The sequence below is a fragment of the Tyto alba genome, unplaced genomic scaffold (genome assembly GCF_018691265.1).
Source record: "Tyto alba isolate M040663 unplaced genomic scaffold, T.alba_DEE_v4.0 Super-Scaffold_41, whole genome shotgun sequence".
In the NCBI taxonomy this organism is placed as follows: domain Eukaryota; kingdom Metazoa; phylum Chordata; class Aves; order Strigiformes; family Tytonidae; genus Tyto; species Tyto alba.
This window is the reverse complement of record NW_024881317.1, coordinates 13589288-13615807: the sequence shown is the minus strand read 5'-3', so window position 1 is coordinate 13615807 and position 26520 is coordinate 13589288. Positions and strand designations below refer to the sequence as shown.

General features: G+C 38.2%; 1 protein-coding gene across 2 annotated transcripts; it reads right to left on the bottom strand.

The window, feature by feature from the left end:
* Positions 1-26520, bottom strand: SCG3 (secretogranin III). 2 transcript variants are annotated; one of them, XM_032982968.2, is made up of 12 exons: positions 25977-26520; positions 25226-25278; positions 24643-24688; positions 24334-24549; positions 23135-23277; positions 21785-21946; positions 21286-21463; positions 19255-19371; positions 7692-7775; positions 6974-7102; positions 4807-4875; positions 1-548 (listed from the first exon to the last, which is right to left on the bottom strand). In XM_032982968.2, exons 1-12 carry the CDS (start codon positions 26059-26061, stop codon positions 430-432), a joined length of 1401 nt encoding a protein of 466 aa, XP_032838859.2. In that variant the 5' UTR covers positions 26062-26520; the 3' UTR covers positions 1-429. The 2 variants fall into 2 exon arrangements, with proteins under 2 accessions (XP_032838859.2, XP_009961680.3); XM_009963378.3 differs by having other exon boundaries at positions 4795-4875; positions 25977-26517.

The window sequence follows — 26520 nt, the reverse complement described above, 5'->3', positions numbered from 1 at the left end:
TTATTTTCAAATATTTTATTTGGAGAACTATGAACTATTTTCTAATAATGCCCTTTACATAGTTGCATCTATAGAAAGCTAGTGGAATGAGAGCAAAAAGATGTATCATTAAAAGAACTTCCCATCAGAAACGATTGGTTTAGCTACAAAAGTAAACCAAACACAAATAATAAATCAAAGAGAACATTACATAAATATTTACCCTATCACATAAAAATTCAGTGTCAGAATTTGGCTGGTAGGGTTGATTTGTGAGTATGCAGTCAGTGTACAGAGCACTAGAGCTCTTCATTTCTGCCTAGAAAGTTGTCAGTAGAATGTAAACAGAGCATTTCTAATGACATCCTCAAATTAACAGATCATAAGTTATTGAGCCAGGAGTGAGGGAAGCTATACTAGTTTTCTACATGTTTGGCAGCCACTAGCTTTTTACAGGCTGCTATATATGCGTTTAATTACATCAGCCTCTTCCTTGTCCAGGATGCCCTTGTCCACATAAGCATCAGCTTGCTGATCAATGAAATCTCTCAGCTTTGAAATATCATAGTCTGAAAAATAAGAATTAATTTGCACAATGAGTCATTGCCATTATACCGCTTCACCTAAGAAACAATGTCACTGTGAAGTTTATCCCACAAACACACTTTATCCAACACAAAGAGAATTCACTACAACTTGTGAAAAGGATTTTAAAAAACCAACACCTGCACAAAGTCATTTTACATGTCATGGTGCTTTTAATATTCAAGAGGACTAATCTTCTCTTGCTCTTGATTGATTGCTGGCAAATGCTAAAGTAAAAATAATTTCTGCTCCAGAAATTTCATGTTATAGTCTGTATGGCAAAAGCTGTTGTTAAAAACCCTATTATTTTCACAGCTGTTATGGATTTAAAAAAAAAAAAAAGTACTAAACGGACCTTTTCCTATTGAAATCCCAGTAAAATTCCCACTTACTACAAACACCTGTAATGAAAATTCAAGAAATCAACTTCCTGAAAAATAAATCAAAATAATACAACTATTTACCTTGATGCAGAACATAATATCCTGATATGAAAAATACCGCAGTGAGGAGTCCTTATGACAGTGATAGTGTCAAAGTAGTCTTTAACAATCTTTAACAATTGTATGTCAATCTGCAATACAGTGCTGAAAGACCCTTTCTCCTTTTCCAATAGATGGTTGCATCTATGCAGCATGATTCACATTATATGCATTAAACAGACTTTTTCTATGCTGGGAAACATTACTATTTTCCATGAAGACAATTCTATTGTAGAGCAATCTTTCGAATAACATAAAAAGATAACCTATTGTGTAGTTCTAATGCTAGCTACGGATCCAGTATATTCGCACATAAACACAATATAAGTTTCAGTTACATAATTTACTGCATAAAATGTAAAGCTTAATTTATTAGAATGACAAGTTAGTAGTCTGGAAAACATTGATGTCTTAAGGGTTCATAGTAAGTTAAATGAATTTGTGTCTTTCACAAAAACATACACCTGAATTTTTCAGTATAAATTACTTATTCCACACACAGAACCTTCAGAATATATTAATACTGATCTTGTAAGGTAGTCCAGTGTATATCACTATACAGCAATAATTGGAACAACCTTCTTTCAAACTGTATATTCTTAACAAAACAGAAAATAATAACTTTCTGTCTTTTTATGGTTGAATGACCAAAATTGGATAGAAAAAGAAAAACATTAAGAAACAAATGAATGCTTGCAATCATTTTTATAGCAGTATAAGGCAATTTCAAGAGAGTAATACAGAAAATTGATATTCAAAACTCCCCATTCCTGCAGAGGTGTCCTCTCCATATCTGAGTTAATAGGACTTTTGTAATTAGCTGTACTGAGGCCAGGATTTCACATCTGGTCTGTTACTGACATTACTTAGAGAATGTAACCTGTTTGTCTCTCCATCCTATCTGAGTAATAGGGACAAATAGTACCCAGTAGTTTAATAATAAGGTTGTGAGATTTCATTCATGTTGACAGAATGCCTCCAGTGAAAGGTACCATGGAATGGAAAGAACATGAATGGAAGAACAAATACTAAATTAATATAACATCCACATTATTCACATTAAAATTCCTGATCTTATTTTTCTTCTAAAATAATACATCTCTAAGATCAATACGTGGAGATGTGAAGGTTTAATAATTAAACATTCTGTATGTGATTACAACCATTAACATATTATCCAATTCTGGCTAATTTGTATATCTCATGTTATTTTTTTTTTTCTGGAAATTGATAACTGTTAATTTCTAATACTTATTTACAACCTATTAATTTGGACTAGTAATTAGAAAAATCAGCTCTGGTTTATATTTGCCACAACAGCTGCAGCATTACATTGAGCTATGAAACTGCTATAGTAAATGAAGTGAGGTTTTATTTGCATATTCAAATCAAGCCATTTGCCATTGCAATTAAGTATAGAATTTACTTTCATTCCTAAATGGCTACTGTTAGTGTTACAAAACTATAAACTACTTAAGTATTTTGTGAAAAATCCGAACCCGCTATTTGCTGGTATTAGTTAAATAACTCACAGTTACGTTCTTTGGAGACTAAATGCAATAGAAAATCCAGCGGCTGATATCTACTGGTGGGAGTGATGTTAATTCATACGGGAGAGAAGCTGGTCTTAAAGAGCATTATTTTTAAAGAACAAGTCAGGCCTGGGAGATACTAAGGCTAAGTCCACAGAGCCTATAGATTGTATATATGCAAAACAAACTTTGGACACAAAAGCCAGTAAGGCCAAAATCTAGACTTTTCTCTCTTTAAATCATCCAGACCAGTCAAGTTTACTTGCCTCCTTAATAGACAATTGATATTTTTAAACTGGGAAAATGCAAATTTACATTTCCAGGGTCATTAGCCATTGACTGAATAATAATTTCTACCGAAATTCATACAAAGTTAAGGATCTACAAACCTTTGCCCAAAGAAAACCTAAACCTCTTCAAGTATATTCAGTGAGTAAACCAATCCATGATTAGGGGTGGAAAAGCCTGGTCATTTTAATACGCAAATTTGTGAATAATTTTTCCACTAGCTCTCAGGTGCTAGCTGGAAGTGGAGAAATGATTGATGAGCACATCAATACCACCTAATCTTGTACTGAAGAAACACAGCACAATGCATTCATGGTTAGATAAGCATACCCTGACTGCACTTCCTTTAACATCATCCCAGGAGAACTGAATTAGCATTTTACAAAAATAAAAAGTATGGAAAAGCACAATAAAGATAATGTATCGGAAGAGTAAGAACACTATTCTAATTTTGTCATAACTTACACTCGCTTTAAGGCCTATTTCCATTGCCAGAGGACAATAAAGATATTTTAGTGCAAAGGAAAATCCATGTACACAGAAAGCGTGCACCTTAATGCATTCACAGGCAGATAATATGCTATGTGATCCACAGTCACAGCCATTTTCAGACTGTAGCAGTGCAGAGGAAAGGTTATTATGAAGAGGAGTGTGGGGCTGCCCAGCCAGTATGTGTGATACAGAGAAGCAATCACACATGACTTAGATCTAATTACTGTAATAAGTACATTGATAATCAGAAACATTTATTAGAATTGGCAGGAAATCTCCTGAGCAAGTATGTGAGCCTGCTGCTAATTGCCATTGTGTGGAAATAATTTTAGAGATGGAATTTTTTTTTAAAAAAATCCTCCCTATTATGGAGTTTCTGTATAGGAAAATGAATGTGTTGGGTTGTAGGCATGCGCTCAGCTCTGAAACATAATTCATATGCACTTCAGCTCACAGAGAGGGTGCTTAATTACCCAGGGCTAATCTCATCTCAGATCCCCCTCTGACTTGCTGGTGCAAGAAGGATCCTTCTTGCCAGGCACCAGCCATACCCCAGGGATGGATCTCTCAGCTAGGAGCCTTCACTTACAGAGCGGGTCACAGCAGAAGACCCAGAAATGGCAGAGACAAGGGGTAGGAGGCTGGTTTTATGTAAGACCTTGAGGGCAGAAATGATGTGGATAAATAAGGTTCTGTGAAAAATATGCTAGAAATCCTGCTGCTGTTACCTCCCTCCTTCCAGCTTTCATAGAGCCCTGTCTTCGAGGGAGAGTCAAATGATGGGGCAGCTGGTGAGCATACCCTGTGCAGCTGCTTCAGTCACTGCTCCCCTTCTACACAGCTTTGTGTGTGAGAGCTACCAGTCATCAGGGTTGATTTGGGCTGTAATCCAATATATTACAGTGCTAGTGACATAAGTTTTTGTCTTAACTATTTATGGTTATGAAACAAAACTCATTGCTGTTTGTGCTGGCATGCACAGTGCTAGCCAGATGCACTGAGCTTTTCTAGACACATCCAGACATTTAAAATACATTTACCTCACATATAAAATCGTAATTAAAAGATATGTTGAACAAAGAAATGAAGCACTAGGCAAAACTAATGTACTGTTACCCAGTGACAGGCAGACCACCATGACTATCTGGACAGCACATGACTAATCTCTAGCTGGTTAGTCACTGCGTGTTTTGTGGCCAACAGCTGTTCAAGACAGTTTACATGAATTTGCTGTAGTTTACTATTTTCATTAATTGATTGAACTTTTACATGACCTGTATTATTTAAATGTAATACCACTGATTATCACTATAATCTAGACAAGCATAGTTTCACATTACTATTTTTTAACTTATAAGTTGTACAGCACAATTTAAATTACATGCTTTCTAACATATATGGTGCCCACCCCAATGTCAAGGCTTTTTACTTCATACCTTCTTTGTTACCTTGTTTTTTGTGCTTCTTTAGCCATTCTATATTCTTCCTGATTGCTTCCAGATATGCCTCAGCTTTCCCTAGAGGAAAGGATGAGAAAGAAATCAGGCACTTACATCAATGATTGATGCAGCTTGCTTAACTGGATGAAGTTGGTCACGGCGAAGGCAGATTAAAACTATTCTTAGTTTCTGTGTAAAAGCTGAGTCCTGTCAACCTTAGTCAGGCAAAATTCCGACAGATGGCTAGCAGGTTTTGTCTGTGCAAGATTAGTTATCCACAAACTTAGAATCATGGGGTTTTTGATCTGTATACATAACTCTTAGTGGTATCTGTAGATACTGTATATGTGGATTAAAGGCAACCTGTAGTGTTTTGATCATAATAACTGATCAACGAAGATGCAGTTGTTAAGACAACAAGGAATGACTTAAATAAGACTGAAAGTTTTGAGTATCTGCTCATATGCAAACTGTCAGAAAACTCCTCCATACAGTAATACTAACAGTATACAGCAAATCTAAGATTGTGATACTTTGGAAAGACAAGCTGAAATACAGCTACTTATATTTACTGAGAAAAAGGATGTATTAAAATTACCATAACTCCTTGTTATAGCTGAAATGTTAAAGTAATGGCTGTCTTTGGACCAGAAAGCACACAGGACATAATTAGTTCAAGGATTACCTAATAATATCCCTAAGGAAATATTTCAGATAATGGATTTTGAATTCTTAACTTGGCTGGAGCTTTATTAATGTAATGTGCTTACATTGGTCAGGAAAAAAACCCCTAGGCTGATTAGCATGTAGAAGGCTACTAGTGCCAACTATGCATGTCTGGTCCCATTAGTAAGTGGATACAGCATTAGATATATTGTAATTTTGGAGCCAGGAATGCAGAGTTAGACTTATAGTGAGTTACTCTGAAAGAGCAAAGGGCATTGCAAGATGAGACAAAGAATTAAACATTGACCCAATTTAAATTTCTAAAAAGCTATTGGGCTGAACATTTTTCTGAAGGTAAAGGAAAATAACCTGAACCAGGCTGAACAGACAAATCTTCAATAGACAAGTGAAATACGTTATTTATAAATTCCCTCAGGTATTGAGACAGTTTTTCTTTACGGTGAAATTAGACAGCCATCTTGAGCTATTTTCCTCTTCTGTGCTTGAATAACCACTGTTGGAGAAAATGCCACCTTCTGTCTGTGAGTGGCTGATAATTTATACTTCTGCACTGTCCACAGGACTGAACCAGATGACCAATGAACTACAAACTACCGTAGCCTTGATCATTAAAATTCATCACTGAGCATGTTGCAGAGAAAACACATGCATTCAAAAAAGTATGAGCATAAAACAACATCAGTGCAAAATACATTCTAAGCCATTTTTTAACTAATTGACTGCAAAACATAGATGCTTATGCTGGATCCTTAGCGATAAGGATCCACTGAAAGGTTTCTGGACCAACAAACATCCTCCTTCAAAAGTTCAGCAGTGTAAGGAGAGATGCTGTCCTGTGCAGATTTGTTTTGAGATATAGCAGCTGTTTTGCACCCTATGGACAGCGCAATTTCAGCTAGTACAGCCTAATGTAGCATGTGGCATTACATGTCATGACTAGGCAACTAGGATAACAAAAGTGCTACCATGCTAAGTTTGCTTATTGAGACACTAATTTACTTTCAGAGTTATGTAAAACAAGTTAATTGCTGATGACCCTTAACCTCTGGCAGTGAGTAATGCAAATTGTTTCACTTTGCAGAACTTTTCAGTACCTTTCAGTACCAGCTTGTTCTAACACAAACTAAAGAAATCAATGGGATCACTCAGAATATCCAATATCCTGATGATCCGATTTCACTGAAAAGCCACAGCAGCAAAGAATCAAAATTTTTCTGCACTGCTGTGTCAAAATGCATTTCATATTGCTGTCAAAAGAGGCTATGAATATTATGAAAGATTATGGCCTTACTCAGCAAGGAATATAGTTTCATATTTTAAAAGTAAGCAAATAAGTACACTTCCCAATCAAGCTGTTGTGTGCTGACTCCCAGTAACTATAAACTGAAGATATTAATGCTAACACAATGGAAAAACAATACCAAAGACAGGAAAATATTCCAGTCACTTGGAGCGTACATATGTAGCAAAAGCAATGGCTATTTTGTACCTCTGGGCTCTTCACTGTCTCCTGCTGCATTTTGTTCTTCATTTTTTGTAGAATCCTTTGAAATTTCATATTCCTTTTCCATTTTAGCTGCTTCTTCCTTTGTACTGTCTGCTTCTTCACTACTCTTGTCTAAAGAAATAACAGTAAGAGCAATTTTACATCAAATGTACCAAAAGCACTTCTAAATCACATCAATATGATCTTTAGGAAGTAAAACATTTTGACTGATGATCGAGGAAGAACCTCACTGGAGTCTGGCTCAAAGTGGTTTCTAAAGGTAAACTCTACAGGAATGCCTGTTTCTGCTCTTATAAACAGTAGCTGAAGACAGGTGACTAAAATGCTGTAATATATGTAGTTCATAAAGGCACATTCCTTTGTGCAGAGAAAAATGATAGGAAATTTGCATTCACTAGATCCAGAGTTGACAAAGAATTATTTTATTTATTATTTAAGACTTCAAAAGCACTGATACAGCTTGCTTTTGTATATATGTAATGTCTGAACTGCACTGAAGGACAGTGAATATATTTCTCAAAGATTGGACAATTAAGTGAAAATTCCTCTTTTGTGTGTTTAGACATCCAAACTGTGGCTACAGCACCTTGAGGGACTGTATCTTTAGTTAGCAGTCTGGCTTCTAAAGTAATTAGCATGCTTTAGCTGAATAGGTTAAAATAATGTGTTATTTTAGGAGATAAAATTGTAGAATAAATACCTGCTGGTAGCTTTGTTCTGGTTTTAGTGGAGGGGTTTTCAAGTCTCTTCTTTGTCTGCTCAGCTATCATTGTATCTAAGTTTTCTAGAAATCAAGGCAAAACAAAACCAAATCCCAGTTATTCTTCAACAGTTACAACGCAGAATCTATACTATATTCTCCACAACACCAGTTTGAATGGTAAGTAGAAATTTAAAAGAACAGTCTTTCCTTGCCTCTGAAGAATTAATGCAGAGCCAACACTAAAAGAACAAAAAAGTAGCTTTATGGAACTTTGATCAATCTTACAAAAAAAGAATAAGAACTAAATCATGACAATAGGTGTACCAAATAGGGTCAATATTCATAAAGACAGCAAATGTGTACATATATGTTCTAATTATTTAAGTCACATAAATCACAAAATATAGATACCAGTATCTGTAGCAATTTATTCTGATGAATATATACAAGACTATGAAATATGTGCTTCGTTCTGGTGGGAAAATATAATTCCAAACTGCTTATCTGTTTGGATTTTATATGGTTTCATTGGAAAAGAAGTCTAATAAAATCTTTTCAATTATATTTAGGTGAAATAAATATGTAAATTGAACTGATTAGAACAAGTATTTTTTTAAAGTTGCTGAAGTCAAGTATTTACCTGAAAACCCAGTAGATAGAAGTGGCCATGTATACAGCTCTAGAAACCTAGAAAATGTTTTTCTATGGAAACTTCAGGACTGAACTCATCTAATTTGAAAGTAAAAGCACCTTTTCATCAAGATGGACGTTTCAGATATAAATGTTGTATGCTTATGTGGGGAAAAAAGTGTCCTTTTTATACAATACTTAATAGACATTCACAAATTCATCATACAAGCTGCCATTTTTCCTCAGTTGTATTATGGACATGATGTAGAATTTTCTTTCCCTTTATCAGCTATTTTTAAATGTTCAGTTAAACATGGATCCAAAAGTTGATAGATGTCAGCTAGGTGGTGGGGTATTTCTGAGCCTTGGTTTTTAATTATCAATATTGCCTTTACATGAACAGCTAAAACATTCAGTATGAGATGTGGTAACTGTGGCAGAATAGATATTATAGGGCTAGTAAATATTTTAGATTGTATCCTCTGTGTAAGGCCAACATTTTATCCATCAGCCAGAAGCATCTTTTTCGATCGGAAAGGTAATCAGCACTGAGACCTAAAGATTAGTTTTTTAGCAAGCACATTTCTCTTTGTGGCAGACCACCATAAGCAATTCTGCCTGCCATCTCATGAGAAATCACATAATCCTGTCTGCCTGAGTCCTCTGCATTTTGTTATTTACATAGAATTAAAATGTAAGCAGTTTTTGTTGGCACCCTGCCTGATTGCACTCTGTCAATTCTACATCTCATTAAGCTTTCTTTGTGAAAACTATTTTCATTTAGTACATATCCTTTTAATGTGATTTCTGACCTTGCCATATACCCTAAACTAAACAGGTCTGGGCCGGGTTACAAGCTGGATCAGACATACCGATGAAGAAAAAAAAGCGGCTAAAATTACAGTGGTGGTATTGATGCCTCACTAATCACTTGATCCCAAGCTTATTGAAAGGACTGTAAACATTCCTTTCAGCTGAGCTTAAGATAATATTTTTTCCTGAATCAGTACCATACTAGTATTACAGCAGGAATATAAGGATTTCTCTGTTGCAAGAGGCACAGTTTTTAGGATAAAGTTATACAGCTAAGAACTTTAAAACCCTGTGTAAATTCAAATGACTAGATTACTCTCCTTCACTAGTTCATGCAAATGCAAAAATGTTGCTGATTCTAGACCTTAATCTAGCAAAATCTATTAAATCAGTCTTAATTTTAAGTGTAAGGATAGTATTTTAAAATAAATAGGAGTATTTAAATGTTCAAAATGCCACACATATGTAAGTGCATTGATTTGTAAGTACCTTTCATGTTCTGTCTTGAAAGTGTCTGGATTTAGGCACTGCTGCAGTAAAGTTGTATTAGCAGAAAACAAAGCCTCCACCACAAGACGGATTTATAACCCGCTTAGACATCTTTAGATTTAAATATCTGCATACTGATAATATTTCCAAATGTTTTTGTTATGTTGATAAACTGTAGTGTTTAAAAGTTGTACATATAACCACATACAGCATGTGCTATTGAAGGCAATAGCATTTATACTCCTCCATTATTTAGTTACTTCTATAAATCCTATCGGGAATTCTGCAGTTTCTCTGAGCCTTTTGATTTGGCTAACAATTTCATTTGAGTTCAATATATGAGTAATAAACAATATTTATTATTACTTTGTCAACTCCAGTAACATGGTAATATGCATTGTTTTCCAGCCATATGTATTGAACAGCTAGAGCTGTATATGAAGCATAATATGGCAATGTTGACCACTGATGATCCAAGCTTTGTGACTAAAGCCAGACTGAATATAACAACTATACTCAGTTCCAAAGCTTTATTTCGTCAGTAAAGATATGGACAATTTTATATGTCAGGCCTTTTAATAAGGACTACATTTTACAGGAGAAATATTGACACTGTCTTGCTAGCTGGAGAGCACATTAACGTGAATCTCAAGGTTTCACAAGCAGCCATATTTTCTGCATGACAGAGAGGAGTTAACTATGTAAGCCTGTTCATGTTTATGGGGATCATCTGGTGTACCTACATATAAATCATAGAGAGAATATTACCAGAGAACCCCAATTCTTCTTTAACAGGATTTATTGCCCCTTTCCCCCTTCAGAATTAATGTCTTTAACAGCTGGTGTTGTTTCAAAACATGTTTGTACTTGTCATATGTGGCTAGGCCAGGACTGAACAATGTTTGCTCTGAGTTACACTGATGGAGTGAGTCATCTTCTCAACTGAGATGTGCCTGGCCAGCAGCTAAGCAACTGCATGTCGTATTTGGAGGTCTAACAAGAATTGATTACTTTTCTGGTATCGTTTCCCTAGCAACGTAATTTTTACAGAGGAAGAGTTTAGAAAGGTACTGACCTTTCTGCAGAGCTGGCCTTTTATCTGAAATGGCACTAATTAAAACAACAGAACAATAACCACTGAGCTAATGGAAGTGACCTACGTTGGCAAAATAGGTCACTCCTCTGGCGGCCGACTTTCTGGGGAGCAGTGTAATCTCATCACTCCAACCAGACATCAGGAATCAGAAGATCTGGTTTCTGCCTTGCCTCACTTTCTAACTTGCTCTTTGATCTGGGATGACTCACTGAAGCATTCATGCTGCAGGAGGGCTCCTATTTTGAGTAGGCATTCTGAGACGTCATAGGCCCAGTTTCTACAGGCGTTACACACCGACAGATCCTATTAGTTGCATCTGAAAATGCAATTTCCTGGCACTTTTGAAACTCTGAAGTCTTTCAAATTGGGCATCCAAAAATTTGAATCGCATAAAAGCAGAATGCTTATCTTTACTCTGGGAGATTGCACTGTGCTAACACCCTTTAAATCCATGGAAAAAGATACCATGTGAAAAAATAATACAAATTAAATTACTTTGTTCTTAGAAATTAACATACGCATCTGAATACTTAATAGAATTGATAATGGGACCCTGAAGTGGACCCTTCTCTGTAGATAGACAGTTTCATGGTGTTTTCCAGACTCTTGCAAGTTTTCCTGCAAAGGATTTTTTCATCTGCATAGTTGTCTTGCACCCAGGAGGCAGTTTTACGTTCTACCCTCATCAAATTGACTGAAGCTCAGATTTCATGTCATTAAACTTCCACAGAAATACCTGCTTTGCTGTTCTGTTTTCATACAGCATAGAAAGGCTGTGTTTATTAAAGGAGAAAGAAGAATGCTCATGGTACCTGAAATCAATCTTAACGATAGCTAAAGAATTAGCTTACTTAATGAGTTTGTACACTCCAGCAGCTTCAGCTGGAAAGCTTTGTACTGATGACTGCTTGTACGAGATGCACACATTTCAGGCATTAAAAAATCACAGTTCTCCCAGGACTCATCTCCTGCAACAGATGATGAGTTTGCAAGGCCTTTTTCCATCTGTGACAAAACTCAGGACATCTCAGCATTTTCTTGTGACTAATCTGTGGGGAATAGCATACCTGAATAATTCTTTTGCCAAATCCTCTGATTAGTTTACATGAGTGCAGGTCCAACAACTGTCCATATCCACTGTATCTTCACTAATGTGGCCAGAAGCAGTTTGACCTTTAGTCAGCTCATATATGTATCGTGCATATGTCACACAAACAGCGACAAACAAGAGAAATCCCTCCATTGTGGAATTACAGATGGGGCTCAGCCTTGCAAATCTCCTGATACTTCCTATCTCCCTGCCTTACATGTCACGATACGGCATTTTCTTTTTGAATCTTCCTGTTTGACTGATTCATCATGATGGTGAGTCTGAAGCCTAATGCTGCCATGAGGAATGATGTGGCAGGTGAAAAACCCCAGGTCATGGCATCACTTGCAAATGGATTACAGGGAAAATGGTCAGAGTGATTTGAAGTAAAAACAGCAGCAGTATCACTTGGCAATCAGATTAAAAGCGAATCAAAAAGTAAAACACAATTAAACAGATGTGTTTTGAGGTGAACAAAGCTCTGACCAAGTCTCCTTTATTGTCCTTATTAAATTCCCTACCTCATAGACTATTTCTCAGATTTATCATTTCAATATTCTACAGGCGTTTCCTTTGCATTACTGCAGTTCTCCTAGAGCTGCGTGTTGCAGTCCTTTCCTAATCCTTTCCCATCCTGAGGGCTGCTACATGGCCTGTGCACACATTTTAAGTGTTTTGATAGCATGCACTTTATAAGCATGATGGTTTGGGACTGAAGCATCACACAGCTGCCTCTACCACAGGAGTGGGATGGAGCTTAGTTTTGAAAGTTCAGTGACACCCTCTTTACCCCACACCCACATCATCATCTCGAATCATAACTTACGGTCTCAGCACTCAGCTGTCAACGGAGAGGTGCTGAATTCAGAAAGTAAGGGGTTTTTATGCAGCTATTAAATACAGTGAGAAAAAAATAAAAGCATTGCCCTCCTTTCTTTAGAAACACAAACCACTTGGTAGGATGCAAAACCTAGATTTTCAGGAACTAAGCATTATACTTGTCAAAAGAGGCACTACGAGGAGATTGACATTTCTTACAAAGTATCCAGTTGGGAAAGCATAGAGAAAGCAGTGAAGGGAAATGGAAGAGGCAATATATTTTCAAAAAATAGCTGCAAATTTAATGGGTAGATAGTGATAAGCAAAGGAACAAACTGTAATATATTAATTTCAGTTCTTGTACACATGATTTGATAGTCATGTAATGTGGTGGGAAAAAGAATTAGTAATACCAAAACTACTAAATCTCTCCCCAAAAGAGATCTAGAAAAGTTAGATCCTATGGATACTAGAAAAACTATGCTCTCACACATATTGTCACCCTCGGGTGATGCCTATTTTACTGTAATGTGTAGTGGTCGTATTTTTTAAGAACTCAGAGGTTAGCTGCCATAGACTTTTCACACTATAGCTACCCATTTTTTTTCTATGCAGTGAGAGTCCAAATGGGGGGAAAATAGGAGATAGGATCTAAGCAGTGGGCGTAAAAAAAATCATTCATGTGTTTGTGCAAACTCAGAAGTAACATGGGACAGACATGGATGAGGCATGGGATGAGGTTACAGAAAGAAAAGCTATAAAGTTGCAGTGGGGTCTGCTATCAACATGCTGCCTAGATTCCAGTCTTGTCTGGGACCTTTGCATACTCTCTGTCCCCTCTGGGGTGTGCCTGATTTCTGCTTTTCATATACGTGAAGGTCCTTGATCTTCCTAAGAGCAATACAGTATACTGGCATCTGTGTCACCTTAGTTCACCAGATGCAAAATAAATATAAGAGAAAAGAAAGCTGCCTGAAATTAAATAACTCCCACTGGCAGCTGTGTGCATCAGTCATATGATAAAGTAATACTGGGCAAGGAAAATCACCAAAGGAAATTCAGATAGGGAAAACCGATTAAAATTTTAATGCTTATGAAGAAAACCTACAGTAGCAACAAAGAGCTCTTTGGAAAAAAAGGACATGAAAAAAAGAAAAAGAAGGTATAATGCATGAACAGTTACCTGTATGAAATTCTGTCAGTACTTTACATCTCTTAGGCCAAAATGAAGGGAAGAACAAAAGGTTCTGTCCATGTATCATCTGCAGCCTCTGGCACTAGTTTATCCACACTTGCCCTCACTCCTTTGAAATCACACAGTCTGCATCAGGGAGCATCTGCTTCTGGAGACAGTGAGTAGGGGAAAGATGATGCCAGTCTGTGCTGTGATCTGCTCTTTGCCTCACACTCTTGGCCCTGTGCCTGTTCTTGCCTAACTAAACAAATACCAGGATCAGACCCTTGGCCTGCAGCATCTGTGCTGATGAGAACTTCAGGGATTAGTCACAGTGTTCAGACAAGTCCTCATCTCCCAAGAAAAGGCCAGATTGTGTCTACTGTGCACTGGCCTGTGCCAGGAAAATTGCAGAGCTTTGCCTTTGCCAGAAATGGAGCTGTGGAGGGTACCAAGCATGAATGTGAGAGGCAGAACAGGTATTCCATATTCCTTTAGCTGGGAGAGGTGGGGACATGTTAAAGATCAACATTGGAGACTTTCTGCCTCTTCTCTTTCACCTGGATTTTTTTTCATCCAGTTTCAGTCTGTCTAAAAGAGAGTATTATAGTAAAACAATATCCCAACAGTGACTTTAGTAAAGGACCAAACTAATGAGTGTACATATACCTTAGCAACAGTTCACCAATGAACCATCCATCTCCCTATTGCTAGTGTGCCCTGCAGTTTGGTCATCTTTCCAATTGTCCATGGAGAACAAATGATGAGGGGGTAGAAGAGGTAAACAGAGACATCTGTTCATGTCCATTTCTAACCAACACAATCTCCTACTCAGTCGCGGGGGAGGGTGTGGATTCTGACAGTGAGTCAGAGCCAAAGGGAGGCGGTGTGAGAGGTGGCTTGGTTTGGTCTATGGAGGGAGGCAGCTGTGACTCAAACACTGCATACTGATGAGCTGGAGCAATTTCTCCATTTCCCTGTAGGTAAAGGGGGGTTTGCTCCCCAACCAGTCTGCTATGGGCTGTGTGTTGTGCACTGCGGCTCCAGTAAGCTAAACGCTCTACTACAAGGCAGTGAAAAGTGGGATTCCCCTCAGAAATAACAAAGATACAGAGCACTTAATTTTCTTCCCACTCCTTTGCCTCTTTCTCTTCTCCAACGTTGTTCAGTTGTGGAAGATACAGAAGCCCTGATTTAGAAACCAAAAACAAAATGACCAACCTCAATCATAAGATGTGACAAAATACGCATTATGTGCGGTACCACAGTGAAGCTTCTATCTGTGAGATGGAGAAGTACTAATGGCAGAAGTTTGTGTTACGTGCACTAGGCAATAAATGAGAACTCCACACAAGAATACAATGTGCACATAACTAATTTACATTTCCAGGGTAACAGTTCATTAGATAACATGACTTTCATTTGGCTGGGGTGGCAACGGATAAATTTGCTACAAATCTGCTCTTGTAAGCAGCGTACAGCAGGAGAATATAATCAATGTACTGTGTAAAAAGTATTCATACATACACAGTGGTGTCTCTTAAGAATTTGGCAATCTTATTTGAAAGCTCTATTTTTGTTATGGTCCACTAGGCTCTAATTACAAATATTTCCTAGAACAGTTCTAAAAAATCACTCATTATTTTGGTCGTTTTAGTGGGACATGACTTACAAATGTATCTGAACAAACTGGCAGAAACCATTTGTTCCTGCTTCTAGGCTGACAACAATATTATTAAAATAAATGTATTATAAAACCATAGTTTACTTTACATAATTACTATAAATAGAGCTTTTACCAGGATGGTTGTGGACTGATATGCTTTCATTTTACAATTAGCTAGATAGCCTGGCATACACAGGAAAAGTCACTCAGCACATGAAAAATTTCTCTTCTTCGTGTGATGCGAATGAAACTTTTCCTTAATATTTATCTGGTCTGTGATGGATGGCTCTGATAGGAAAGATATCAGAGTGAATCTCCACCATGAAACTACTCAACAGACAGAAGGAAGATAAAGAAAAGTATGGTATTATTCACAAACTAATATTCAAACAGTCTAAGTATCTATGCAATGAATTCATTATTCTCCTCTGCCAAAATCAAACTGAGTTTTGCAGTTGGCTCGAACAGCACTTTTTCCCTTGAAGCACTCAGCACCATAAGGATATAGTCCTTTCAGTTCTGCATGGAAAATTCAGTATCAGCTATTTATGCAACAGAAACAGCATGAATGCCATGAATAATGAAACGTTTTGTGCTGATTCAGTCATAACTTCTCTGAAAGCTGCTTGCTGCTTTCCCCTGGTCATTATGTGGAGAGATTCCAACTCTTTCATTCCACTCTGTCACTGCACCCTTGCCAACAGCAATCATTGTTTCAGTAACTGTCCTAAGTCCTTCCCAATACCCAACCTGTTCAGTGATAACAGACTGTGCCTCTAGCAGGTTGGGGCAAGCAAGAAGAGTTCAGCTGTTTGGGCAGCGTTTGCTGGATGCTGACAACTAACCCATACATGGATGGGTTGATACCACAGTTGGATCCAATTCACAAGCCACCCATGTAACTGTGATCCTGTGTCATATGATTAATTACTTTATGCTTTCTGTACTAACAATGTTTGTTCATTCTTTTAATTACAAAAATTATTTTAAAGCAGCTTTTAATCTTCAGAGAGCAGATAGGCTTTCTAGAAAGATTCCGGAAAGCCTTTGAAGAGGCTAGAAACATATCACAAGGCTCTCGCTTCTCACTCCACAGAAGAATTTGCTCCCAGTACATCAAAATAGAGCATTCAGAGTTAAGAAAGAGTTATAAAAAACAGTGGCATTTTGCCACAGCAGGAAAATTATCAATTATGATATATTTCAGCTGAATGCACATTTTATATCAGCTACAGCCTCTCTTTAATGCTTCCAGAGCTACACTTTCTGAATACATACCGTAAAAGGTAGGCAGTACTTTTCTGAGAATGAATACATTGGTTTTGGCTTTCTGGGTTCTGTGTTACAGATTATATTTAACCTATGGAAAGCTTTAAAATATGTATTACATAATATTGAATATGTGTATAAAACATGGACTTCCTCTTCCTTGCATTTGTACATGTGTGCGTGTTTCTTGCACCACACTGCAGCTTTGTAACTTAAAGCTAAATCTAATAACATCATTCACTGCAGCAGCAAGATACTTTCCCCTAGAGTAGGATACAATGATGATGACATAATGCTGTGGTTTCTAAATCCCAAACCAGCTGTTACTGGTACATGCATTCAAATTCACTGTCTCTGCATCCGTATGAGAGGCACAAAAGCTTGTGACTTGATTCAGTAAATGATTTATTATTTTGAATGTATAATTCAGGGACATAGCTTACGCATGGCTTCAGCCACAGAGTGGGGAAAAGTAATTTAGGCAGTTTCCTACCGTAATAAAACAGAGAAAGGATATAATCCATCTGCACAGACCCAGTAGGTATTTTCCACTAACTAGCATGAGATCTGCTGACTGATTTTGGACTGAGGGAACAATTAAAAGCTGCCAATTTTTGAAATTGTTTCTCCTCTCTGAAAGACATTCATACTAATTCCTTTATCTGCTATAAATAAACACAGCTGGGCATCAATCCCCTAACCCAAACTGCACCAAAAACCACAGTACCTATTCAAGTATTACTGTGTATATTATGTTGTAACTTTTAGTTGAATAAAGGTGGCAGTAAAAACAGCTGCCATGCTTATGGATACTGAAAGAAGCTAAGATTCTCCTGTGCTTGCTGTTCTTGAATATTTGAGAATATTAGCTCAAGAAATGAAGGTCAGCTTTAAAGTCACTTCTAACAGCAAATCTAAAAAAAGAATACCACAGAAGCAACTTGAGACCTATGAGGAAGCTTCTTCCCCTACAGTAAGTTGCTTTGATGGAGTACAAAATCCATCTCTGCATAAATCACTCATTTGCAAGGCAGAGTCTGGGTACATCAGTTGATAGTCTTTAAATCCAGACTAAATCAGACCTCTGAAACTCTTAACCTAATCCCTGCCCTCTGTACTATATCATCATGGCAATTTGTTTCCAGGGTTACAGTATTTATTTACTCAGAGTAAAGCCAATGTGAACAATTGCCCCGAATTTTAGTAGGAAAAATGCATCCCTAGTGTAATTCCATTATCTGAGTGGTCTTGCGTCAGGGATGAATTTAGCCTATTAAGTTTTGGCACAACACTATCAGTGAGGGCAATATCTGCTCAAGCCATATTATCTTCATTTGGAGGATGACACTGAAACCACTGTGCTTGTAATCAGCCATTTCTTTATGTGCATCTTTAAATGTACAGACAGCCAGAGAAATGAAGAGCTGAACTGTAGCATAAGTTGTCCAAATATTCCAAACTTCAAGGACTTACCACAGAAAATAAAGGGATAATCTTGGTAAGAGATATAATGAATTCTTCAGAGAGGAGGTGCAATCATGCACTGAATGTGAATCATGATCCACTAGGTTTTTTGTAGCCAAGTAATTGATAATCAATCCACACGGTTACAGTTGAATCAATCAATCATGTATCTACAACATCCCATATCAAACAAGCCAGCAGAAGTCAGGAAAGATCATTGCCAGTTCTGTTTCTGTGGCAGGCTGATTTATTAAACTGAGAAATTGCCCTGATGTAGATAAAAACTTTTCAGGCTAACCCAGACCAGGAACACTTCAGAAAAATAAAAGGGTTACGCAGAATTTATGCAGATAAGCCCTTCTTCTGTAGCTCTACTTATTTAACTAGAAAGGCCACCAACAGTTAATATGAAAGAGTTTGTAAAAGCCAGGAGAGGTGTGTGAGAAAACAAACAAAACTAAACACCCAAACCAGGCTGTTCCAAAATCCCTCCTCAAGAAATGATAACAATTTTTCAAAATATGCATAGCCACAGACTCCAGAATGGATCCAGGAAAGAGTGCTGCAAAAAATACTTCTGTGCCAAGATGTAACACTTTCCATAGATGGAAGGAGTTTCACTTGGTAGAAGACCATAGCATTAGGTCCTGTGTACTCTAGCTTCTTACAAATGACAGATTAAAGGTGCCGAAGTGCTGGATTATTTTTGGAAAATGCAGGTACCTGATCCACCTCAATATAACTGAGAAAAACACTAATCTACCCCTGACATAAAGCCATTGAAATCAAGTGCGTTTCACTGGTGTGAAAATGGATTAATCCTCTAAATACATATCTGATAAATAACGTTTCCTTCATTAGGCGGAAATATTAAAGAAGTATGGAATTCAACATTGCTCTAATCATTTGGAAGTACAGTTTTAACATTTTGAATGAACAAGTCTGAAACAGGACTCATAAGAGCAAGGAGGATGAGAATATAATTATCACTGCTGGTAGAGTAAGAACATAGCATTAATAACACAGTTGCATAAAAGTATGTACTCTCACCTAGATAGGAAACTCCTTCTTCTGGTGTAATTGTTCCATATTTAACCATCATCTTCACAAAATCAATCAGGGTTTTCATGATAGTTATCAAAGTCTCTTTCTCTTTTGCCTCTGTCTCTATATGAGGGGATAAAGCAAAACTAGTCAGAGACTTCAGGTAACTTAGAAAAACTCAGTTCTCCAAACTCTGCACAAACTTCATGCATAAAAAATTACCTACTCACTAAAAAGAAAGTGCTGTGCTGGATTAGCAAAGAGAACTCCTATACAAGTTTCCCTTTAAACTGCTCCTGCAAAGTACAGCTGAATATACTTTAAAACTTCAGGGTTTGGTTCTTCTTTATAGCTTTTTGTCTTGAAGGTCTATGTTATGGAAGACAAATGGTATTAATTCCATTTTACAGTTAAGAACACTAAACACACTGAGAAGAAGTGACTTGACAGAGTTCAAATTGCTGGTCAGAGGACAGATATAAGCAGAGTTTTCTAAAGTCTCTGTCTTTTTCTTTCATTTGTCTGTGAAGTACTTAGTAGACCAGTCTGGCTCTGTATGAGGAAGATAGCCCAGAGATCCTTTCTCCTCCAAGATCCATGGGTTCAATGACAAAAACATAAAGTGTCTCAAATGAGATTGTTACTGTGCACAAGACCATGACTCTGGTAGTGGGACAATATAATATTACATGGTTGGGAGAATCATGGCTCCAGAATAGGATACAAACAATGATTCTTCATTATAAAAATCCATCTTCCTTGCCCATTCGTATCTCTGACTATCTTCACGATCACTGCTTCTTTGCTTTCTTTTTCCACTGTGTTTATCTGCTGAACAGTTTAACTGCTACTTCTGCATTAGCAGCATGAAACTCCCCCATCACAGTTACACAAGCTCTTCCCGCACCCCAGGTTGCCACCAAAGGACTCAACAGAGCCAGGGGCACTGTCAGACTGGGACAGTCAGAAACATGCTCCCAGCCTTGGCAGAGGGCCAGCCCCTTTGCAGAGCTGCTGAACAGGGGTTTGACCGCTGCCTGCAATTTAACACACATCTGTAGGATGCAACTGAATCCACTCTCCTCCAGTTTGACACAAGCTGGCAAGCAAACAGCATAAAGCAGGAGACAAGGCAGAGGTATGCAACTAGTGGGACCTGGTTCTCTTTGCTTGATAACCTGTTAAACCCAACATGCCTTTCTGCTTCGTGAGTAGAAGAACTGACATGCAAAATTGCCATAGGAAAATAATAATAATATTAGTAAGTTTGTAGATTGGACTTGAGCAAAATATGCCCTCAGGCTTTTCATTCTAGCTCTGTACTCAGGTTTTCATGGGGACAGTTTGAAGCAAGATTAAGACTCCTGCAGGACAAGGAATCTACAGAATAAATTGTTGCTGACTGTGCTGGAGAGATCAGAAGATATGCTGGCTGCAGAGAGTGAGAGTGGGTGTGTGGTAGAGCATGCTGACAAAGGGGCTGTGGCGAGGTGCCACAACCTTGCCTGCAATAACTGGAAGGCAATGATGTCTAGCACCGGAATAGGAAGAGACGTACAGAGCTTTCATTGCAATAAACAGCAAACCTGTGGTTTGTGAAAAGGCTGGGAGGCTCAGACTCATTTACTGGTACCATCACTGTAAGGATTCTGCTGTGGCTTACTCGTATCTCTGTTGGCTTAGAAGACATGGATGTTACTGGAAAGATCTCTGGAGAAAACAATTTGCCAGTTTTTCATCATGCTCTCATGGGAATGAAGAGAATTCAGGACTCCTGAATCATACAGCACAAGATGGGAAGGGCTACCTAGGTCAGACAGTTTGCAGTTCTGGGTGCTGTTCCTCCCAATATTTTGCCATACTCACTGGTCAAATCAGTTTCTGCTATGTCTCTTAGAGAACATTTGTAAAGCACATGGTCTCTTGCAGCTAGGGAAGCTGTGGGGATGGGAAGGGAAAGGAGTAGGAGAAAACAGAGAGAATCTTAATTTTCTAAATTTTTTCTTAAATATTCCTGTAAACACATGATGAGCTCACCTGAGTTAAGACTTTTTAACAGTGCATAAAAGTTTGGAAAATATTGGAGGTCTTCAAAATTATCTTCAGAAAGCAGCTCATTTCTTCTTTCCAAGATATTAGATGGTGACCATGTGTTATCCAGTGTATCATCAATTTCTCCATTGATGAAACTATCCCGATCAGCTTTGCTTGGTGTCTCCACAAAAGACATAAAAAAATGTCTATAAGCACATTGCTTTTGGTGATAGAGTTAATAGAGAAACAAATAACATCATAATCGTACTCCAACATTTTCCTAATTAAGATGTGAATACTATACTATTTTCTCAAAGTTATTTCAGTTTGGCATCTGGTTTAAACCTCAAAGTAAATCATGATTAATTTTCCTATCTGATGGAACTCCTTTAAGAACACCTTTAGTTTCCAGATTGAACTAATTATTCTCTAAAGAAAAGTAGCGTATTGGTCTACTTGTACCACTTGGCAAGTAAGTCAAAATGATTAGCTAAGAAATTACCATTCTTTCCTGTTGCTTTTCTTTTGTATCACTGTCTCCTCTGCTTGGAGGATAATAAAAATCTTCAGACTCCTTCTCACGATCCTTTGCTTCATTTGCAATTAGCTGTTGTAAAACCTCTGCCACTTCATCTTCCAGGGTATAGGCCTGACTCTCTGTGATCTGTTAAAATATTTGTGCAGAGTACTTATAGAATATTGTGCTTTTCCTAAATTAAATGTCAACATGAAACCTGAGCTTTGTATGTAGGTTGCTTCAAATATGTTTACTTCAAAGCTGATCACTGCCAAATTAGGTGTAATACCTTCACTGATGTGTGTGTGTGTATGCATGTATACATATAGACATATACACATGTCTATACTTATATAAATGTATATATACACGTGTACAAACACACATCAAATATGTGTGTATACATGAAAAGTACCCACCCACACAGATAGACTCCAATAGGAAAACAAACCCACATAGAGCTTAACACAATGGAGTCCAGCTTGAAAGATGGAGCTGCAACTGTGGTATGTCTACGTGTGTATATATGTGTGTGCATATATAAATATATATGTTCTGCAACATACCTATGTACAATTGAATTACTATAACAGAATACAGTAACAGAGAAAGCTGAAAAGCAAACAGCTTTCTACAGCATCAACAAAATGTTTTCTCTTTTGCTTTGTAACAGCCATCACTTGAGTGAGAACTCTACCATGCAGCTGTCCCACAGCTCCCTTGGTAATCAGTGGGATTCAACATGCAATAACTAATTGCAAAATCTAGTGCAGAAAAGATGAGGTTAGTATTTTAAAATATAAGGATCCCATATTACAATGGCTAAAACCATTGAGACATCAAGAGGTCAGAGACAAACCTAGTCATACTAAAAATCGGTAACAATGAGAAATGTATCCTCAACTAACCAGGATCATTATATGTCCGCTGATGACAATAATTAGTGAGTGGATAGGAATGAGCTCAGTCCTTTCCCCACAAACATCCAAAAGAAATTGATAATATAGAAGAACTCAGTGAGAATTAGAAGAGAAATTAAAGAAAAAATGAGGGCAGACATGAGAGGAGTGTGATGAGTGAATGTTTTCTCAACATCAGAAACATTCTGCAGTTTTGCCTATTTTGTTATGAAGCCATCACAGGAACAACAGTGTTATTGCAGAACTAAACCAATATGCCCAAGTGAGTCAAGAAGCTTGACTAGAGCCTGAATTCCATTAATTTTTACTCAGGTCAGGATTATTAGCTGGACACAGAGCTCATCCCAATTGTTTTTAAAAAGAGCATTAAACCAACACACAAAAGAGCTAAATGAAGTATTAACAAGATACTTACCAGCCCCAGATTTAGGAGTTTTGAAACAATCTTGTCAAACACTCCTCTATCATTTTCCTCATAAATTCTTGCAGCAATTTTCTGAACAATGTCTTCAGCAGTCAAAGGAGTGCCATCCAATTGATGGAGGCCATCTGGATCATCTAAAAGGATTACAGTTTAATTCTGTGCTGACCATCCTAACTCATATGGACTAGACATCTTGTAAAAAATATCTGCCCACATCTTTTTCTCTTCAGAACAAAGCTGCACTTTTTAGACATATTAGGAATATACTTTGATTTGGATTTGGAATCCATTACATCAGTCCCAGTGAAAAGTTCTTTGTGTCCATTTTCCACATCTGAAAACTGTCTTTCTGACGGGCTCTTTTGAAAGAGCGGGTATGAATGTCAGGAGCATACTCTCCTGTTTATAGAGAAAATTGTAAGAATGAGAGAACACTGCTCATATAGCTGCTTATATGCATCTTCCTGGCATCTACTGTCATTGTATGGCCACTTAGATCAAAACAGATCATGACAAACAGCATACTATCTTCTTGTTTGGATTTCAGCAAATTAAGTTTTAATTATGTAATCATTACTCATGGTAAATAATTTCATCATGACCAATGGGAAAGTGAATATGATGACTAAGCTTTGGTCTGTGATCAGCATACTTTGATATAATTAAAAATATCCTGAGCTAAATGCTGCTCACAACTCTCAGAGGACTCACTTAAACTACAAGTCAATTAAGTACTCCTGTGGTAAAGGCAAATATTCTTTGGCCTTTGGTAACTTCTTTTAGTTTTGTAATGAGGAGAATTATCTAACATTGCACATAACATTTGGAACAAATATATGTAATTTAGCTCTATATAAACGTGCTTCTTCCTTTCAAACCAGAATAAATATATTTCCATTTAAAAATATGTCGCATTTTCCTTCCATCAAATCTAAATTGCTAAAAAACATAATGCAAATTACACAGTTGGATTTTCCTCCACAGAAGAAGACTGCAAAAATCAACAGCAGTTCTTTTGTATTGTGTTTCAAAACCTAATTGTCATATGACAAGCTTCCACAACTGGAAATAATTGAAGTTACACTTCAGTAACAGAGCTCATGTTTAGTGGTGAGTACAACATTCATGACTGCAATCAGTTTGCAAGAGAAGTCTAACCTAAAAGTCGCTGAAAGATGAATATAGAATACCTTGGAATTTATAATCCAGCCCACTTTTAGTGGAATCATAGTCATCCACAAGCCTGCGGTTCTTGGTGGAGTCTGCATCATCAATGGCCAGTTGCTGTTCATACAAAGAGCTTCTAATTGACTCCCTCTCCTTTTCATTCCTCTCTCTTTCTGCTGCTGATCTTAGCAGGTTCAGGTCATCAACAAAGGAATAATTCCTGAACTCTGGCTTATTTTCTGGAAATATATCAATGCACACATGACATAAAATTTCATGCCTCTTTGAATACCATTAGAAATATTGCTATACAACCAGGAAGGATGTTTTACCTGTGGGAGCTATTTTCCTATTCTTGTCTGCCTCAGCTTCAGCAATCTGATATACAAAAATAAAACAAACAAACAAACAAACAAAATGTCAAACAGGTAGAAGGAATAAATACACTAAAATGTATGATCTCTTAATTTACCAGTATCAGCAGATGCATTAATGCCTGATCTTCACTCTTGGTAAGAAGTTTGCCTTAATAAGTAGAACATGATTAAGTGCTTGGCACTTTTTGTCAGTACCACTGCATTCTCTGATTAGAATCGGATGTTATGAGAAGCTGTAATAGACTTTTTAGTTTAAGATAAATGCCAGTTACATTTTCCTTCTTCAATCCAAGCTCCTGCTGTATTTCCATAGGATGTCAATACAAAGGGGTGACACATCAGTGAGCTGTTGATGCTAACAACCTGCTTTTGGAATGCTGGACAGTAAAACTCTATATGCCAGTTCCTAAAAATTATTGAAACTCTCTTTTGTACCCAACTCCACCAATATTTACTGACAAATCTATTATTAACTCCTATGTTAAGGCATTAGGATATTCATGGATCTGGTACCTGAAGGCTCAAAATATTCACTCACCTGTTCCTCCAAAGGTCTTTCTACACTTAATTGTCTGTTGTGTATAGCTTTATCTAGAATAAACAAACACATACATATATACTCAGTTATATGATACATGCGGCTACAAAGGGACAGCACATTTTTTCTTAATTTATAGTTGTCTCCCATAAAACATGGTGACTTAAATATGATGCCATCTGCTAGTTATTTTTTTTTTTAAAAAAAATCAGTGTTCCTAGAAGAATGAGAAAATGATAAAAAAGTCAAACATTTAAACAAAGTGTGATTGTTTGGGGCAGAGGGAGAGGTTCTGCAAAAGATGTAATAGAAACACAAACATAGACTCAGTAACCCCTTACTGTTGAGAAAACTCAGAAACAAATTGGGGGAAAAAATGCTGTAAGAGATTGACTAAAATAGCAGTAATCGGATTGGCACAACCAAGAGATTAAAAATCTCTTACATCCAGAACACCAGGGGAGACTGGGAGCGAGAGAGAGACTTGTGTAGAAACTGCAGTAGAATGGATGGAAACATTGCTTGGAAAAGGCTGAAAAAAGATTCAAAGCTTTTCCCTCTACCAGCACTTACCTCTTCACTTTAATACTGGATTGCAACTTCAGTGACCCAGAGCCTTGTGCCAGAACATTGTTTCTTTAGGATCTAATTGCTTTAAGCCAAGTGGAAGGAAAGTTTTGACTTTCCCCCTATCCCTACCCTGCAAAACTTTCCCCCACCTCGGAGCAAACGCGTTGACGAGGGCGCTTACCTTTGCCCCCGGGTTTCGGGAAGCCGTGCACCCGGTTCGCCAGCAGCGCCAGCACCTGCACCGCGACCGCCAGCTTGAGCAACATCCTCCCGCTGCTGCTGCTGCTGCTGCTGCTGCTGTTGCCGCTGCCGCCGCCGCCGCCGCGCAGCCCGCTCGGAGGGCGAGCCTGGCGCAGGGACGGGGCCGCTGCCCGCCGGGTCCCTGCCCGCCCCGGCCCCCGCCCCGCCCCGCCCCGCCCCGCCGCCCGGCGGGCGCTGTCCAGCGGCGCGGTGCTGAATCCGCAGAGCGGAGCCGGCCGCGGCGCTCGGGGAAGCCGCTGCCGCGCTGGCTCGGCCCCTCGTCCCCGCGCCCGCGGAAATGGCCGAGACCGTCCCCGCCGCCGGCCCCGGGCAGGGGGGAGGAGACGGGGGAGGGCCGCGGCCGGCAGAGCATGCGCGCCCCGCTCCGCTCCCGCGGCCCCGGCAGCCGCAGCCCCTTCCCTCCCGCTCCCGGGGGAAAGGGGCGGCCGCCTCGCACAGAGGGGCGGCGTGGGGCTTTGCGGCAG

Bases quoted from the DNA above. Each gene is read 5' to 3' on its own strand.
- SCG3 (XM_009963378.3), bottom strand. From the start codon at position 26,061: ATGTTGCTCAAGCTGGCGGTCGCGGTGCAGGTGCTGGCGCTGCTGGCG. The intron at 21,464-21,784 runs GTAATTTCTTAG...TCTTTTGTGGAG, and splicing joins AAAAGCAACAGGAAAGAATG to ACACCAAGCAAAGCTGATCG. The intron at 4,876-6,973 runs GTACAAAATAGC...CCTTTCCTCTAG, and splicing joins AGACAGTGAAGAGCCCAGAG to GGAAAGCTGAGGCATATCTG.